At 39.4% G+C, this 16545-nt stretch overlaps 3 protein-coding genes across 5 annotated transcripts; 2 read left to right on the forward strand and 1 right to left on the reverse strand.

Annotated features, from left to right (window-relative positions):
• Window positions 1–72: 72 nt before the first annotated feature.
• Window positions 73–7419, reverse strand: ush1ga (Usher syndrome 1Ga (autosomal recessive)). 2 transcript variants are annotated; one of them, XM_044331654.1, is made up of 4 exons: window positions 7025–7417; window positions 3141–3594; window positions 2030–2826; window positions 73–956 (listed from the first exon to the last, which is right to left on the reverse strand). In XM_044331654.1, exons 1-4 carry the CDS (start codon window positions 7186–7188, stop codon window positions 953–955), a joined length of 1419 nt encoding a protein of 472 aa, XP_044187589.1. In that variant the 5' UTR covers window positions 7189–7417; the 3' UTR covers window positions 73–952. The 2 variants fall into 2 exon arrangements, with proteins under 2 accessions (XP_044187589.1, XP_044187590.1); XM_044331655.1 differs by lacking the exon at window positions 73–956 and having other exon boundaries at window positions 2026–2826; window positions 7025–7419.
• A 1343-nt stretch (window positions 7420–8762) lies between these two features.
• Window positions 8763–13036, forward strand: LOC122967157 (proton channel OTOP2-like). Of its 2 annotated transcripts, XM_044331652.1 has the most exons (7): window positions 8763–9027; window positions 9523–9893; window positions 9993–10129; window positions 10753–10811; window positions 11137–11279; window positions 11600–12444; window positions 12534–13036. In XM_044331652.1, the coding sequence occupies exons 2-7, from the start codon at window positions 9524–9526 to the stop codon at window positions 12702–12704; spliced, it is 1725 nt and encodes a 574-aa protein (XP_044187587.1). In that variant the 5' UTR covers window positions 8763–9027; window position 9523; the 3' UTR covers window positions 12705–13036. The 2 variants fall into 2 exon arrangements, with proteins under 2 accessions (XP_044187587.1, XP_044187586.1); XM_044331651.1 differs by lacking the exon at window positions 8763–9027 and having other exon boundaries at window positions 9352–9893.
• Window positions 13037–13623: 587 nt separating this feature from the next.
• On the forward strand, window positions 13624–16247 carry zgc:112148 (uncharacterized protein LOC550424 homolog). Its single transcript, XM_044331658.1, has 7 exons — window positions 13624–13732; window positions 13967–14040; window positions 14152–14296; window positions 14558–14647; window positions 15111–15236; window positions 15329–15457; window positions 15548–16247. Exons 1-7 carry the CDS (start codon window positions 13721–13723, stop codon window positions 15572–15574), a joined length of 603 nt encoding a protein of 200 aa, XP_044187593.1. The 5' UTR covers window positions 13624–13720; the 3' UTR covers window positions 15575–16247.
• Window positions 16248–16545: the final 298 nt, after the last annotated feature.

Consider the following 16545-nt stretch of genomic DNA (forward strand, 5'->3'; position numbering starts at 1 on the left):
CAAAGTATAAGGATACACCGGTGAAGTAGTTTATATAATTAAATTATATTAGTACTTTTATTAAAATCCACCTAAAATATTAAAAAGTTAAGACATTAAACACATGCACGTGCAGATGTACATAATGAAAATAAAAACTGTTCAATATATAAACTGTTGGAAGACTGTCATTTTGTAAAGACTGACATGAATGATATACAAAGGTTTATAAACCTCCCAGTGTATTGACTGAACATGCAAATATATGTAGCTATCACATATTATGTTGTGTTTTCTAAAATGATCAACAGATGCTGCATTTTCAGGCAGTTTACAATACTACAGTAAATAAGAAGAGAAATCTCAGTGAGTAATTGGCCTGCATTGGCAGTGAGCCACACGTGGACTGACATGGCTTGCTGTATGTAAACATGTACAGAAATAAAATATGAGACTTAAAATTATTAATGCAGAAAATGCAGAAACTTTTCCTATTGAAACCATTGATAACAGAACTGTTATGTCAAAAATATTTACGACAAAAGACATTTTTAAGCAAATGCACAGGTACAAGATATGCAGGCACATGATGTGGTTGGATTGACCCCACAGGGGCAAACATGTTCAGGGGACACAGACCCCACAATCAACTCTCTGTTGCTGTCTATGCCACATGGCATACAATGACACTGCAACTATTGTCATTCAGTTTGTTAAACAATTCAGTGCAGAGGACTCTTACAGATATTTTCAGTGAGTCTAACAAGACCCCTGTTTTGAATTTAGCTCACATCTCTTCTTGCTCGACATATTCATCTCGACAGTGTTCTTTCTGCTTTGTTACCGCTGAGTTACCAGGAGAGGTAAATCATTTAGTTCTGTCTGTCCATACGTGACATTCACTCCATAATGCTCCACTGACCTTTAAGGCGGGATGAGCTCACAGCGAGAGGATCATCTAGAACAAATTTTATTATCTGCAGAACAGAAGGAAGACAGTTTCAAGATTTCTTTTCACAAAACATTTTCTCAGTGGCTAGATTTCAACAACTAGAAGCAGTGCAGTCCATTAATATTTGGACAATTACATATTTTATGTTCGGCTCTGCTCCAGCACATGAAATGAAACAATAAATATGAATTAGCTTTAAGGGTTTTTAGATGATTTAGATGATTTACACATCCATACTGAAGGGTGGGTGGGGGGGAGGGCCTGAAGACAGAACAGTGGATTATTCTTGACTGGAAAATGTAGTCACCTGATGTCAATCCAACTGAAGACGGCTCCAGTACAAGCGTGCCAAGAACTCACTATAGCAATTGTTTGCTGATGTCTACAGGTTGCAGACTGCAGTCAGTCTATGGCTGCTAAGGATTTTCAATTAAATATTAAAGGTACCCTGTGGAGTTTTTTCTTCACTGGTAGTACTACTGAGCAATATTTTTATGCATATGTCTCTGTTTTGTTTGTTGTACACACATGAAGACGCACATGCACGCAGGTGACACAGTACACATTCCACTATTCCACTCATCTACGAGAGGTATTTGCCAAGAAACGCAGCAGTGCACCAGTAAGGGGAGGAGAGAGAAGAAATGCAAGCTAGTAAACATGGATGTTAACAATGGTTTAAATTTTTGGAAAAAACAAAAAACAAAACAGATTTGCAAATGTTTTATGAGGAAGAAAATGCACCTCGAAGTCACATAATGCATTTTGCTGAGAAACACTGGATGTAAACATAAACTTTGTTTGTTTACCAGAAAACTACAAAGAGCACCTTTAATTATGTTAATATAATTTTAAGTGTCCAACTAGTTTTATCCCTGATAATTGGGAGGTTGTATAAAAAGTCCCACACTCTCCATCTGATGTGGATGTGAACAAATTAAAGCTCAAATTAAAGCTGATAGTTTTATAGCATTTCCTCATCGTTTCATTTATAATTCATTGTGCTGTACAGAGATAACATAAACAATATACCATCGCCTAAATACTTCCTCACTATTCTGTATAACTGGAAATCTCTCTTGAAAAATCTGCACTCACAGTTCTGTGTCCTCAATGCAGTCTGGTTCCTCTATGGTCTCCAGCCGTCTCTTACAGGCATCTAAGATCTTTTTCCTCGGCCCTAAGGGGATGTGGATACTCTTAAGGTCATGGTCAGAGCACAGCAACAGAGCTTCAAGGTCGATCTTCTCCCTCTTAAAGATGGAGAAAAACTCGCTCATGCTCTGTGTGGCCAGGAAGACCTCCAGAGGGCTTGTGTCAGGCTCATCATCATCGTCCAGCCCTAACTCGACCTCTTCCCAAGGCAGCTCCTCTACATTCCTCTGCTGCAGGCTATGTGCACTGCCGATGCTGTCTTCATCTAGACTTGGGTATTGCTGCAGCCGACTGCGTAATCGCACAGTATTGCCTGACTGGTTCACACTGGCCTCTTCCCGATCACCGAGGTCAAACATCCCCCCGCTCACATAGTTCCTCCTGAAAACCATGGTGCCCAAACCAGGCCGGTTGAACAGGGAATCATGTCCTGAGTCGGTGCTGATCTCAGAATAGTCCACATCAGGCCCGTGGAGGTCTGGCTCACTCATGGCACGTGAAATGGCATCGTCATTGTCTCTGGGGAACATGTCACGAACGTTGCGGCGGCTACGGTCTTTTGGGTTTACGTAGGTCCCCTGTTTGACAAACATAACATCATTGCCTAGCTGAAGTCCAGAGAGGGAACGTACACTCTTCCTTCCATCCTCATAGATTTTAAAGGTCCCATCTCCTTGTTTTCTCCTTTCCAGCTTCTTCTGGATCTTTGTCTTCCCTCGGTTTGTGGCATGGAGAGTAGCCTAACAGAACAGCAATAATACAGTAATCAGGCATAATTAATCACTTCCTGTGAAAACATTAGATTTCAGAGGACCAAAACAAGTGTTTTTGCATATTTTAGCCAAATATTATTTCTGCCAATCAGTTGGAAAAGCTTTGACATCAATACATCTTTTGATACCTTTCACATAATGTTGTATGAAAAGTCAAAATACATGCAGTTAAGAGCAGGGATTAATTTGAAATATTTTTTTTTTCTATAGCTGGTGCTCTGATTGAAATGAAATATGCAATCATGCAAATAACATAACAGCATGAATAGACAACTCCTGACCTGAGAATATGGCACACTGACAGAGGCTGCATTTAAGTTGTGCAGCTTGTGGCTAAAAGAGCTGCTGGTGTAACTGGAAAAGCTCATGACGTCTGATGCAGAAGCCTCGGAGGCCTCCTTATGAAACTTCCTCTCCATGCGCCTGTGGTGCTTCTTCTGCATCTTCAGGCACTCTTTGATTCTCCGCTCAGCATCACGAAATGCCCGGTCCTTCAGCTTGCTGACCAGCTTGGGGTTGAGGCCTGTCTGCTTGGCAGCGATGGAATCCAGGTAGCGGACGCAATCCATGTGATTCTTTGTGGCGGCCATGTCCAACGGCGTGTGGTAGTCGTTGTCCAGGCACCATATGTTGGCACCGAAAGACACCAGGAAGAAAAGGCAGTTGAGGTGACCGTTGGCAGCTGCCAGGTGGAGCGGCGTGTTCCCCCATATGTCACACTTGTCAGGGTTCCCTCTGTAGAAGAAAATTATTAGATAAAACCGTCAAAAAATCTCTCACAAATTTAATAAACAGATCATTTCATCCGTGTTCAGACTGATTATGGATACATCCTTTATATATCTGCTGGTTAGTAGACTCATGAATAGGCTAAGCATATGATTTTTTGGGTGATGTTTTCAGCACTGACCTACCATACATGGGTTGTTAATGGGACCTTATTTAATAATTTAAAGTCTATACAACACATTGCATTTTAAGAAAATCAACCATAGATCTCAGATCTAATAGGATACTACTAGGATGTTTTGATTAAATGTATCCTGCACAGGGAATTTATCATTATTACATGGCACCATAACTAACATTTTAGCCGCATTCACCCTTAGCTGAGAGTCCACGACCTTAGGATTACCTCTTTGTGTGCTGCACTGTTGCTGTCGGTCTGTAATATGACCACAGGCTTGCCAGGATCAGCGCTACACTACCTGTATCCAGTTTCAGGGGGAGGCCGAATAGGTTGCGCCTGACTCAAAAAGCATAACTCTGCCTAGCCGGTGATGTCATGCTGAATTCCTCAAGTCAAAACATACAGTATTACAGCTGCTTAGATGATATGAAGAACAGATATGTATGATGCTTATTGTGTATTTCTTTCCTATCATAAGCCTAGTGTGCAAATCTATGAAAGCTCATTTGTATCATCATTTACATTACTCAAATTTTGTTCAAACTGATATTCCATCAAAAATCTTACTGATAATCAGTCATTTTCAAAGGAAAACAGGCTTTATTCATGATATACAACTTGTTTGTGGTCTCAGCAAGCACATATTTGTAATAACTAAATTTTTCAGCATTTGTTTTTTTCAGTTTAGACTTCGGCGGTTTCTGGCAAACCCCCTAAATATAAATGTTACTGAACTGGCTATGCATTGTCTCGTCTCCATCCTCCAATGTAGCCACATACAGACCGCTGAATATTTGATGAGAATGGACGTGAAGCTACTGTCGAAGTGCAGATATATTATTGATGCATTTCGTTGTAAGGTTTTCACAGGGAATGTGTGTCGGATCTGCCAGACCCAACCTAGGCAGCGATTAGCAAAGACCCACTCTGATTTCAACCCCTAGCTCTTTTGTCTGGACAGGATTGGGTTTGGAGAGAAAAAAAAAGCTAATTTTAGGATCAAGGGTTGCTTGAGTTCAAAGGTAAAAGAGGAGTGGGTGTCATCAGTGTACGTGATGTACTGCATGTGGCAAACAGCCAAGAAAGACACAATAAAACATTAATCAGACAAAGGAATTACACTGTCAACTCAGGAATGAAATAGCTGAAGAAGATAACATGCTATAAATTGACGTCAAAAGATATAGTAATTAGCTTTGTTCAATTTTTATTTGAAGAGAAAATATTTATGACTTTCTGAACTTAAGATTATACAATATGCTTGTCACAGATAGGGACCATCTAAAATGATAGCTTTACGTGTCATAATTCATGTCTCTGCCCAGTAAAATGCTGACCACAGCGGTAATATCTCTGCTCACTTATCCCTCCCTTGTTCTTTATCACATTATGAGCTGTTTGCATCCTCACTTCCTATGACAGTTTGATGTTACTGCAGGCCACCCGATGCAATATACTTGCTGAATATAGCAGGGTATGGCATCTTTCCCATGAAATTGTCAAGCAACATTTAACGTCTCTTCATATATCCCGGGGTTTCACGAGTTTGGTGCCTCTGTGAAAAATTACGGCAGGTATTAATGTTTAATTTTACTACCTCATGTCAATCAGAGGAATACCATCAATAGAGGAATCCCATGTCCTTGGCAGCTAAATGACTCCAAGGCCTTGTTTACACTCATTTCATGGGAAATAGTGAATTTAGTATTATAATGTAGCAATCCTATGAACCCTTCCTTGCTTTGCTGCCTGAGTGTTATAAGAAACTGGGACTATAAAAATAAATATCATAAACATTCTCTTTATTCTGATATTTTGCTTTCAAGCAAATCTTTTCTGTGCAAGGTGAGACAGCTTTTAGGAATTTCAAAACATAATGGGACACACACTGATGACTCACTTTTACAGTGAGCCTCTCAAAAGCCTCACTCAATTAAGCAGGTTCATAATGGGTCCATTTTCCTGGCTGACAGGCAAACCAGGTCAGCCAGAAAACATGAGAAATGGGATGTTGTGTGCTTCCTCGCGCCAACTGACCCTGAATACCAACTCCATTTACAGTGTGCTGAAGAACAGCAAACATTCATGCTACAATGCCGCCTTTTAAAATCACTGTTTATTTGATCAAACATTATCCTTTGCCTGTGATGATGTCATAAAATTGTTAATTAATCAATAGAGGAATCCTATGTCCTTGGCAGCTAAATGACTCCAAGGCCTTGTTTACACTTATTTCATGGGAAATAGTGAATTTAGTATTATAATGTGGTAATCCTATGAACCCTTCCTTGCTTTTATGTATGTTATTAATTGTTAATTATGTAATGCAAGGCAAATGCACCCTGAATGAGGTGTGCAATATGTCCTATAAGTCCTTTTTATGGGTCAACTTACATACATGCTCTTGTAATTATACAGTAAATGTGTCAGGGAATACAGGACAGCAATACATTTAATGGAGTAATGTCTCTATGACTCATCGGTGCTCTTAGGTGATGTGCTCCTACAGTAAATTAACAGTGTCATCATGTTAAATGTCATCATAGAAGTGTTCAATTTTACACTCAATAGTCCTGCGTCGCTTTGAAAATGGTAAACTATCTTGCTATGATGTACTGGTAATTATCAAGGTATATGACCTCCAGATGTTGACAAGCTACTATGGTGGGAAAAGAGCCAATTAAAATGTTACGAAAACATTAAATTAATGTTTGATCATCACTTCGAAAGCAAATGAACTCCTTTGCTGCTTCCATTGCAGAAACAGATTTCAATCATTTAAAAAAAAAAAAAAAAAAGTGTCCCGCCCAACATGGGGGTTTTCCAGACCTGACCAAGCAATAAACTGCACTTTTGTACAATCTACCAAACAAGTATTTCAATTATTTGCCTGAGATTGCTCTTAGCCTGTAGCAAAGCCCGAAGTTAGATGTGTTAGTGGCATGTCAGGGCCTGTTCTCTTCCCTGGGCATGCAAACTCAAACTTGGATTTTCTGATGGTTCAACTACACAAAAACTATTCGAGTACTGAAACTTTACTTTATTCTTTGACAATTTGGTGTGTAAGGTTTGTTTTACCTGCCTCCTTAACACGGAAAAAATGTAAAATTGTTTGAAATGACAGGGAAAATGGTAGTTCAAATTTGCTCTAAAAATGCATTTTATTGGATGAGGATGAACACATTTGAGTGAATTTGGTGGCAGTCCATACAGTATTACGCACACGTCCCGATGGCTACCAAGCTTTGTACCCACCCCCTCGCCACGATCAGCCGCAGAGCCTCCAGATTGCCGTGATAAGCAGCCCATAACGTCGGTGTCATGCCATCCTCATCCGGTGCGTTGAGATCCTTCCGAGTAGCCTCCTTCAGCAGGTCCAGGTAGCCGTCCCGGGCCGCCTTGTGGTATCTGTCATTCATGGTGCAGAATTAATCCACCCTGCTCGACTCCATTTCGTTTCATCAACACCAGCATTATCATTCTCATGAGGCGATGTGGTGGGAGTAGACCGGCTGAAGTGCCTATTTGTGCCCCACCGTCCCACCGGTCTCCTGATCATGTACAGAGGAGCGACAGGCAGAGCGCGTCGCCGGTATCCAGGGACGCCACGATGCGCATCGCCTGGTTAACAGTGCTCCCGGTGGCCGATGTGGTCCTAAAATGACCGGAGAACCTGTTCAGGTCTTGTCTGTGCCTGTCCTAAACTGCCAACCCAAACAAAAGCAAATATCACAAAATCTGTAGCTCAGCTTTCATTTAATGGTGTCTCTATAACATTACTATTGTGACTTATGGGGTATTTATTAGATGATCCCGGCTGTGCACAATGGGTTTGAAGCTCTCAGTAGGTTAATTACTTTAAAAAAGACATTGTCCTTTGGTATGCCGTTGTACTTAACCATGTCTGCCCTTTATGGCTGCAGGCACTGCAAGAGACAGAGAACTTTACTACTGATGTGTAGATTTGCTGCTGTGGTTAAGTCATGTGGCTGATAGATCAAGCAAGGTATTTGGGGAATTCAGTCAATGCGCATTTTAATGGCTAATAAAAATAATATTTACATGCACTGCCAGTTGATGACCTGGGCTAATATTAACAGTTTCATGTTATTAGATCTGAAAACTCTTCTGAAACGTTCCTCTATTCTTTCAAACTCATTAATCATACAATAATAAACTTAAAGACACAGACTGAAGTTGAACAAAGTTGTTTAGCAAATGATTAGAAGTATGATCAGACATTTGAGAAAGTAAAATTATGCTTTGTCATAATGTGACTAACACACAAGGAAGCATATGAGTCTCTTGTGAGAACCTGATATTTATTTCCCCCCTTTCTTTTGAATAAACCATTGTTCTAATTGTCCTTTACTGGTAAGACTGGATGTGAAATATGAGAGCAGACAAAGGATTGAGTACCATGGAGTGTTGCTATAAAAAAGTAGGCTATCTCTGCTCTCGGCCCCACCCTGAGGAATAGGGTATAAACTAGCCCAAGTTAGCACTGATGAAAAAATAAGCAAAACTGCACCAGTGGTTCAGGAACTAGAAGTTCTCATACATACCACCCTATTGAAACTTCCATAACAATAGGCAGATAGTGGCCAGGCTTGTCATGTGCTACACCTCAGGCATTTTGCAAAGACAAGAGATAGAGGCACATCTCTTAATTGAGCCATGAATAGCATTAAAGTAATGCAAGTATTCCCTTCAAGCACTGAATAAAAAAGATAGGCGAGTAGAGTAGTATGCTACGCCTATTTAGAGAATTTGGATCACAATGAGATTGTGAGGCGTAGCTGTGTGTGGTCAGCTGCAGAAAAAAAAAAGTGGATCAAGTTGAACAAGACAACTCAAGCTATAAAGCCTGTAAAGTGTCTATGAATGTAAAGAGATAGAGATATTTTCCCCCTCATCTTCAATATTTATTTTGTGTTTGCCATTAACACTTTTTTATAACAAATGACTGGTATTGTGTATGTATGTATTGTGTAATATCAAAAAAAATGCTGTTTATCCGAAAAGGAACCGGTTTCTTGTATTTTGGAATTCATGAGATTAGGTTTTTCCTGGAAACATCTTTTGAACTTTACGTGAATATTTTGTGCAAAACATGCTGTGTGTGGTAATAATATGGTATTGTTCATAACAGATTTATTGACATTTATGACTCTTTGTACGGTAAACCCATGTGTTTTTGAAGGCATATAAAAGCCATGACGGCTCAGACTGCTTCTCAGGATCACACTATACATCAGGTAAGCTTACAGGTATCCTGAAAGCTTCTCTTGATTTTTAGCAGGTCGCTGTTTTGGTGAAATGACACAATCTTGGTTTTGGTATTCAATTTCAATTTCACTTGCCCTGATGTTATTCTTGATTTTATCAGAGATGGAAAGGAAGAGTGTGGGTGACTTTGTGGATTATCATTCAATACAGCTCTGTCAGAACCAGAACCAAAAGAGGGGGAAACTAAATCCTATTTGTTGATTTGAATGAGCTGTTTTGTGTAGCACTGAAAGGGTGACAATTATGCTGATTTTGTATTCACGGAAATGTTTCACTTGGGCGGGAACTGCCTTTAAAGGAAACCGGTGAATGGGTGTAGCTGTTAAACCTGTGATGTCTCACAGCAGAACCAGATGCAGCTAACAATTCATTTGTGAACAGATCCTACAGAGAGGAATCATGTGTTTGAACACTGGCTATCCGTGCAAATGTTTGACCGATGGCAATCCGTGTGAACCATGTAGGATGACGGCCAAAGACAGGGAAACAGAGGAGGCCCACCTGTCCAACAACATCAATGCAGTGGGCCAAGTGGGGAACGCATGTGAGCCTGAGCTGAACATCTCTTCCAGTGGAGTTGCGAGGGAACGGGTCAGAAACTGGGGATGGGGGCTGTCTGCGATCATCTGTGTAAACATCTTGATCCTGGGCTGCGCCTTGGTCAGCGGCAGTGCGTATAACTACGTCAACATCGGCAGTTCTGACCTGCAGGTTTTCCTCATCATCCTCCTCCTCCTCACCTCCATCTGGATGATTTATTATGCCATCTACACAGCTAGGAAAGAAGATGCTGTTACGTACAAGGATGGCCATGCTGGACCCCTGTGGCTCCGGGGTAAGTAAATGTTGTTCTTGATTGATTTTTCATTTACAGAGCAATTTTTGAACACTTATACAATTTTTACCCCTGTTCTACATGTTCTCACTCCTTCAGGAGGACTTGTGGTATTTGGACTCCTCGGTATTCTCATGGACATTTTCAAGATAGCCAGCTATGCTGGCTACCTCCACTGTGATTCTGCTGTTAAGGTTGCTTTCCCTGTGGTGCAAGTTGTTTTTATACTTGTGCAGGTAAATATAACTAAAAATGCCAGCATGCTTTAACCCTCATCCTACCAACATGTTTAACATACAAGGACTACCGACTGGGGTCCCTGAACACCTCAAGAATAAACGACAGTAAGAAACAACCATCATAGCAAAAATGTTAACTCATTTCTTCTCAAAACATTATAAGTTATGTAATTAATATAATCTGGAAAAAAATCAGATCATTATTATTATTATTTTAGGAAAGTTACAGTTAATTTACATATTGTGTAAAATGAAAATATATACTTTTCTTTAATAGTAATTGCAGCTTTTATCCAGAGTACAGTCTCTCTACAAAGCCTTCAAAATGACTGACAGAGTGCCCTTACTCCCCCCCCCCCCCCCCCCCCCCCCACAGTGATATGAAGTCATTGGGAACAAATTGATTGACAAAGTCGTGAAAAATTGGAATGATAGAATAAAGCGCCTGTGAGATATGACAGAAAGTATACCTCTGTGGTCTGCGGGTACCCCAGTCGGTAGGATTAAGATTAATGAAATGACACATTGTGGGAAAAAAATGAGTTAAATTAAGTCTTTAATGGTTGCAAAATATTATTATTATATTATATAATATTAATAATTGTAAAATCAATTTGCAGACATACTTCATGTGTATCCATTCCAAGGACTGTGTGCAGCTACAAAAGAACATCACACGGTATGTGATTAATTTTCCTTTTCCTTGTTTTTCATCGTTCACTGTCTTTGTAAAGCATGAGAGTAACAGTAGCTTTATACTGATACCGTTGTCGCCACATTCAGAAAATCAGGCCGTTCTCTTTATTTGCAGACCTTGAAAAATGCTCTATTATTATTTATTTTCTTTACTGTAATTAATACACCAAATTTGATTTGAAAAATAAATACATAAATAAATGAAAAGCAAGACTTTCATTACTTGGTAGATACTGATTTTAAACTTTTAAACATTAAATTTTAAAACATTAAAATCTGATGTTTTTTCTTCTTGTCCTCTTATTTAGCTGTGGGCTGATGCTCACCCTCTCCACAAATCTAGTTTTGTGGATGACTGCAGTCACCGAGGAGTCCCTTCACCAAACAACTGTTCCTGACTATTCGAGCAACGTCACTAAACTCTCTGGACGAAGCCTGTTCATCCATAAAGGTAATCAAAGTAGATACATAGATATAGTCTTTATTGTCCCACAGGAAATGTGTTTTCACAGCCTGTACATGTTCCACATAGAAACATACAAATAGCCACACTACAAACATACTGATATACATAAACACATAACTTTCCTTCCCCTGACTGTATCCCAACACATATACATGTATCTGCACACACATACACTGTGTCAGCGAGGCGTTGATGGCTCTGTCGTTCATGTTTGGGAGATAAAGCAATCAAAGCAGATGGAACAAGACAGGAACTACCACAACATAACACATGTCTCTCTCTCTGTATCCTGTCATGTCTTACAGCAAGTTACGGCAGCGATAAGTGCAAGTGTAGCCACACTTCATGCAGCATCTTCAAGGAGGCCTACTACTACCTGTACCCCTTCAATATCGAGTACAGTCTCTTTGCCTCTGCCATGGCCTATGTCATGTGGAGAAATGTTGGTCGAGTGTCAGAAGAACACGGCCACCACGACATAAAATTCCGTCTCAGGGATGTACTTCTCGGTCCTGTGGCGGGTTTTCTCTTGGTGATTGCAGGTCTGGCAACCTTCATTGTGTACGAGATGGAAATGAAGAAGGACAACAGCAATGGCAAGAAAGATACATTTCTGATGATGCACTTTGTCATGAATATAGTGATAGTAACCCTGATGTCCGTGTCCACTGTGATCGGCTATGCCGTCTACAAGGTGGACCACAGAGAGCACATGACAGAGAAAAACCCCACTCGCAGCCTGGATGTGGGGCTGCTGGTGGGTGCCTCGTTGGGACAAATCATCATCAGCTATTTCACTATTGTAGCTATGGTGGCAACTGAAGCCAAAGGCTACTTGGACAGGCTCAACCTGGCCTGGGGTATCCTGATGGTGATGCAGATCGGCCTGCAGAACCTTTTCATAGTCGAAGGGCTTCACCGAGAGCCCTTCCACGAGGTGCACCCGGTCACTGTGGTTGCAAATCCATACGTGCTGCAGCCAGGCAAAGAGCTGGGCAGCCTTGAAGGAAAAGACATGGACACCAAGGCGAGCCCAGTACTCACAGAGCGAAGCCTGCACAGCCACACGACTGAACACAGACCCAAACTGTCATGGAAGAGACGGGTGTTGAAGGAGGTCTGTGCGTTTCTTCTGCTGGCCAATGTCATAGTGAGTACCAGTCTCCCTCGCTCGCTCAAATTCACTGCTTTTAAATTCACCAAATACTAAAGCTGTTCTCTTGTTTATTTCTATAACAGCTGTGGATCATGCCAGCATTCGGTGCTCGTCCCCAGTTTGACCACTCCACCGAAGCTAAATTCTACAAGTTCAACATGTGGGCCGCTGTCGTGAATGTCGGACTTCCTTTTGGCATTTTTTACCGCATGCATTCAGTTGCCAGTCTGTTTGAAGTGTTCCTCACCTCATAACACTGAAGGGGGGACAAAATGTGTACAGCCAAACTGTTATGACATTATAAAACCGTTTTGTATAAATTGTAGTTTGTTTGGATGATGCTTTTGTGACGTAGGTACTGACTGACAACATTACTTTGATGTTTCTCAGTATGTTATAGTCTGTATATTTGACCATGTAAATGTATTCAAAATGTTATTTTCAGAGGTAAAAAAAAAAAAAAACAGTAGTTGTGAAGTTTATCTTGTACCACTGTTTCATGTCTCATACTCTGTATGTACAAAATAAAGATGAGCAATAAAATGCATGAGTGAATAGTTGTGTGTTATTGTTATTGGTATTAATATTATTACTACTACTACTTCTGCTGATTGTGGTAGAATTAGTTTAAGTATTTGACCTAATGAAAAAACTATTATAGTGATAATCTGAGAGACTAGTTTTTATGCACCTACATCTACTTTGAAAACTTGAAACAATTAGTTGATTGATTGACTAGTCATTAGACAGAAAGTTAATCAACAACAATGTTGATAAATGATCGTTTAAGTCAACTTTCACCCAAAAATATCAAATATTTTCTAATTATTTTTCTAATTCCACGCCACTGAAGTTTTGCTTGTCTTATTATAGCAAACTAGCCTAAATACCTATATTTTAGTTTTGGACTGTTGAGCAAAAACAAGCAACTTAAAGACCATGGTCTTTAGGAAATTGTAATGGGCATTGTTTTCACTATTTTCTTTTATTTTACAGACCAACTGAAGTTAATAGAGAAACACATAATAAAAGTTGGTAAAGAAATTCTTCACCAAAGCATCTGGGAAAACTTACAAGTCCGGAAAAACATGTGAAAATCATAGGCGAATGAAAATGCTCATAAATGATTTGCGAAGGTTAATAGAGCTTGACTTACCTTTGAGTCAGGCAAATTTAAAGCCACGCTTCCGTGGGGTCCTTAGCACACGGCTTTGTTTACAACCACGTCACCAGATAATACATCCTGAAGTGTCAAAATCCTACGGTCAAAATGCGGATACAGGTAATCCACCTCAGTCTGATTTTGTGACTATTTAGAAACGTTTTTTTTTTTGTCTTTTTCGTCCTGAGTATGTTGAAACACGTCTTAATTGATATTTTAGACATTAATATGTATGACTTTTCATGTTGAATGCACAAACTAAGCCGAAAAAACATACAGCAGCCTATTTGGCCCAGTCTCTGCATGCAGCATTAGCGTTAAGCTGCTAATATATATACATATTTATGTCAACAGGACTGTCACGACACAGACGCTCCTCTCTTCGGTGAAGATGACGATAACAACAGGTTAAGAAGGTCCAAAATCAGGTGAGATGTCCTACTTTCGTGGCTATAAAGTGGTCTAGCTGTTTGTAATTTGTAAACTGGATTGGATTGCATTTAAATATAATGACATGTAGACGATCATCTGTGTTGCAGGCATCCACTGGCTTCATTCTTCCATCTTTTCTTCCGAGCAAGTGCCATCGTGGTCTACTTACTCTGTGATATCTTCAGCAGTCGCTTCATTGTCTGTATGGTCACCATCATCCTCCTGCTGTCATGTGACTTCTGGACTGTCAAGGTGAGCCTAATAAGAGTATGGGTCTGGTCGGGTTATGTTTTACCTCAGGACCACCAAGTTATACTGCATTGACTTTTGATGTTTGCCATGCTTTAGTTTTATTTGTAACATTTTGTTTGTGTTATGTGTTCTGTTTTGTTTTATTTTTTTCCTTGTTTTGTAGAAATTTGGACATGAGTGTTATGTGTGTGTTGTTTATGACAGAATCAAATCGAATTATCAGGCTTTTATTTACTAATTCATTCTTTTTTATTTCCCCAGAATGTATCTGGCAGATTGTTGGTGGGCCTTCGATGGTGGAATCAAGTGGATGAAGATGGAAAGAGCCACTGGGTGTTTGAGTCAAGGAAGGTAAGCAGGAGTTCATTGGGCTCATCTCAAATGTTCAGCAGGTATTTGCACAGCTTAAGCTGTAATAAACAAAGGCTCAAAACAATGTGTTTTTTGGGTTTTTTATACTGCAGTCTTCTTAACAAAGAAGGTTTCTCACATGGAAAACAAAAATGGAACAAAACATCCTTTGCAAACTAAACAGCCTCATCATGTTTTGTGAAAAAAATGTCTGTACTTTGTGGAAAATATGGTCCAGCTACAATTTCACTAACTGGATTCACTTTGCAGCATTTTTTGAAGTGCCTCTGTAATATCTGCCAAGCACTTTCCTGGGTCAACGTATCTTCCTTATTGGACCAACGTAGATAATGTAACATATCACAGCTGCTTTGTTATCTCTTCAAAATGTCACACATCACAATGGGGCTTTATTGAATGAATGAATAGAATGAAAGGAAATCTTTTTCCTTTTTCTTAACAGACAGACAATCTGAACCTGACATCCAGTGCCGAGTCACGGATCTTCTGGCTTGGCCTCATCGTGTGTCCCATCTTCTGGATCATTTTTGTGTTCAGCACCATCTTTTCTTTCAAGATTAAATGGCTGGTCGGTTCAGTGCATCTTAATATGAATGTCAATTTAAATAGCTGCTTATTGGTTCATGTCTCACTCCTGTTTGTGATGTTTCCCCCCCCCAGGCTGTAGTAATAATGGGCTTGGTTTTACAATGGGCCAACCTGTATTGCTATGTCAGATGCAAGTTGGGTGGAAAGTCCAACCTAAGAAGCATAGCAAAGAACTACCTTGGTGTCCAGATTTTTAAAGAGGTATGTGAAAATAATCCTGATCCCCTCTTTACTCTTTTGTTGTAGTGACATGTTGCATTAATGCCTCCATTTTTTTTTTTCATAAAAAAGGCAATGAAGAAAACACAGGACCTTTAGGTTAAAGAGGATGAGTGACGACTTTCTGCAGTGTGATGGATTACAATGCTGGATGGACACACTAAATTCACTTGAAAACATGTCTTTTTTTTAGGGTATATGGGCTTTTGTACTTTCACTAGAGTTTTTGGTAAAGGTTTTTGGATTTTGTTTGTGTTGTTTCCTTTGAATACATTGACTAATGAAATCAAGAATAATTGCCAAAGATCTCTAAAAATGTAATTAAAATACCATTTAGTTTTTGATTTATTTAAAAATTTCATACAGTTGTATTGGTACTGCAGGTGATGGCACCAATGCATAGCACAGGGAAAGGTGTATTTTCATTGATTTGAGGCAATTGTTGCATAATTTTGTACAGTATCAAACCTTACTTGTAAGATCAATCACAAGACTGTCACAATAGGCTTTAATGGTAATGTTGAAATGTCTGGATGAATGGATTTGGATCAGAATGGTGATCAAACAATGCACTTTTTTCTCAAATGTAAAGCATGAAATATGTTTCACATGTAAGAGAAATATTGCTGTGCCTTGAGGTTGAGTCAGTTTTGTGAATTTTGACGGCTCAGCTGAATATTATGTATTTTTTCTAAGGGCATTTGGGAAAAATGGTTTAATTATTTTGGATATATATATATGTATGTATAAATAATAAAGTTGTTAACTTTTACATGTCTACTCGTTGCTCCTTAAAAAAGCCTGTTCATTATAGATTTTGTTAACATTATTGTGCCTGCAGATTAAACCTCGGTAATGAAAGTCACCCTATACTACAGTTAAATTTAATCAAACTATTTTGTAACATTGACATTTTAAGATATGGTAGCGAGAAGTTTTTAAAGTTAAAAATATCTTTTTTTAAATTGTTACTTGGGTGTGATTTATACGAAAAACATTTACTCAGGATTTCCCTGGGAAATTGTTGTGCTTTAAAAATAGGATAATTAACATCTAATGATTATTTCTGA

The sequence above is a fragment of the Thunnus albacares genome, chromosome 17 (assembly GCF_914725855.1).
Source record: "Thunnus albacares chromosome 17, fThuAlb1.1, whole genome shotgun sequence".
NCBI lineage: Eukaryota > Metazoa > Chordata > Actinopteri > Scombriformes > Scombridae > Thunnus > Thunnus albacares.

Excerpts from the sequence above, each read along its gene's own strand:
- ush1ga (XM_044331654.1), bottom strand. The coding sequence starts at position 7,188 with ATGAATGACAGATACCACAAGGCGGCCCGGGACGGCTACCTGGACCTG. Across the intron at positions 3,595-7,024 it reads CGGCTGATCGTGGCGAGGGG|AGGGAACCCTGACAAGTGTG; the intron begins GTGGGTACAAAG and ends TTTCTTCTACAG. Across the intron at positions 2,827-3,140 it reads TCAGTGTGCCATATTCTCAG|GCTACTCTCCATGCCACAAA; the intron begins GTCAGGAGTTGT and ends CTGTTCTGTTAG.
- LOC122967157 (XM_044331651.1), top strand. The coding sequence starts at position 9,458 with ATGTGTTTGAACACTGGCTATCCGTGCAAATGTTTGACCGATGGCAAT. Across the intron at positions 11,280-11,599 it reads AAGCCTGTTCATCCATAAAG|CAAGTTACGGCAGCGATAAG; the intron begins GTAATCAAAGTA and ends CATGTCTTACAG. Across the intron at positions 12,445-12,533 it reads TTCTGCTGGCCAATGTCATA|CTGTGGATCATGCCAGCATT; the intron begins GTGAGTACCAGT and ends TTTCTATAACAG.
- zgc:112148 (XM_044331658.1), top strand. Across the intron at positions 14,041-14,151 it reads TTAAGAAGGTCCAAAATCAG|GCATCCACTGGCTTCATTCT; the intron begins GTGAGATGTCCT and ends TCTGTGTTGCAG. Across the intron at positions 15,237-15,328 it reads CTTTCAAGATTAAATGGCTG|GCTGTAGTAATAATGGGCTT; the intron begins GTCGGTTCAGTG and ends TCCCCCCCCCAG.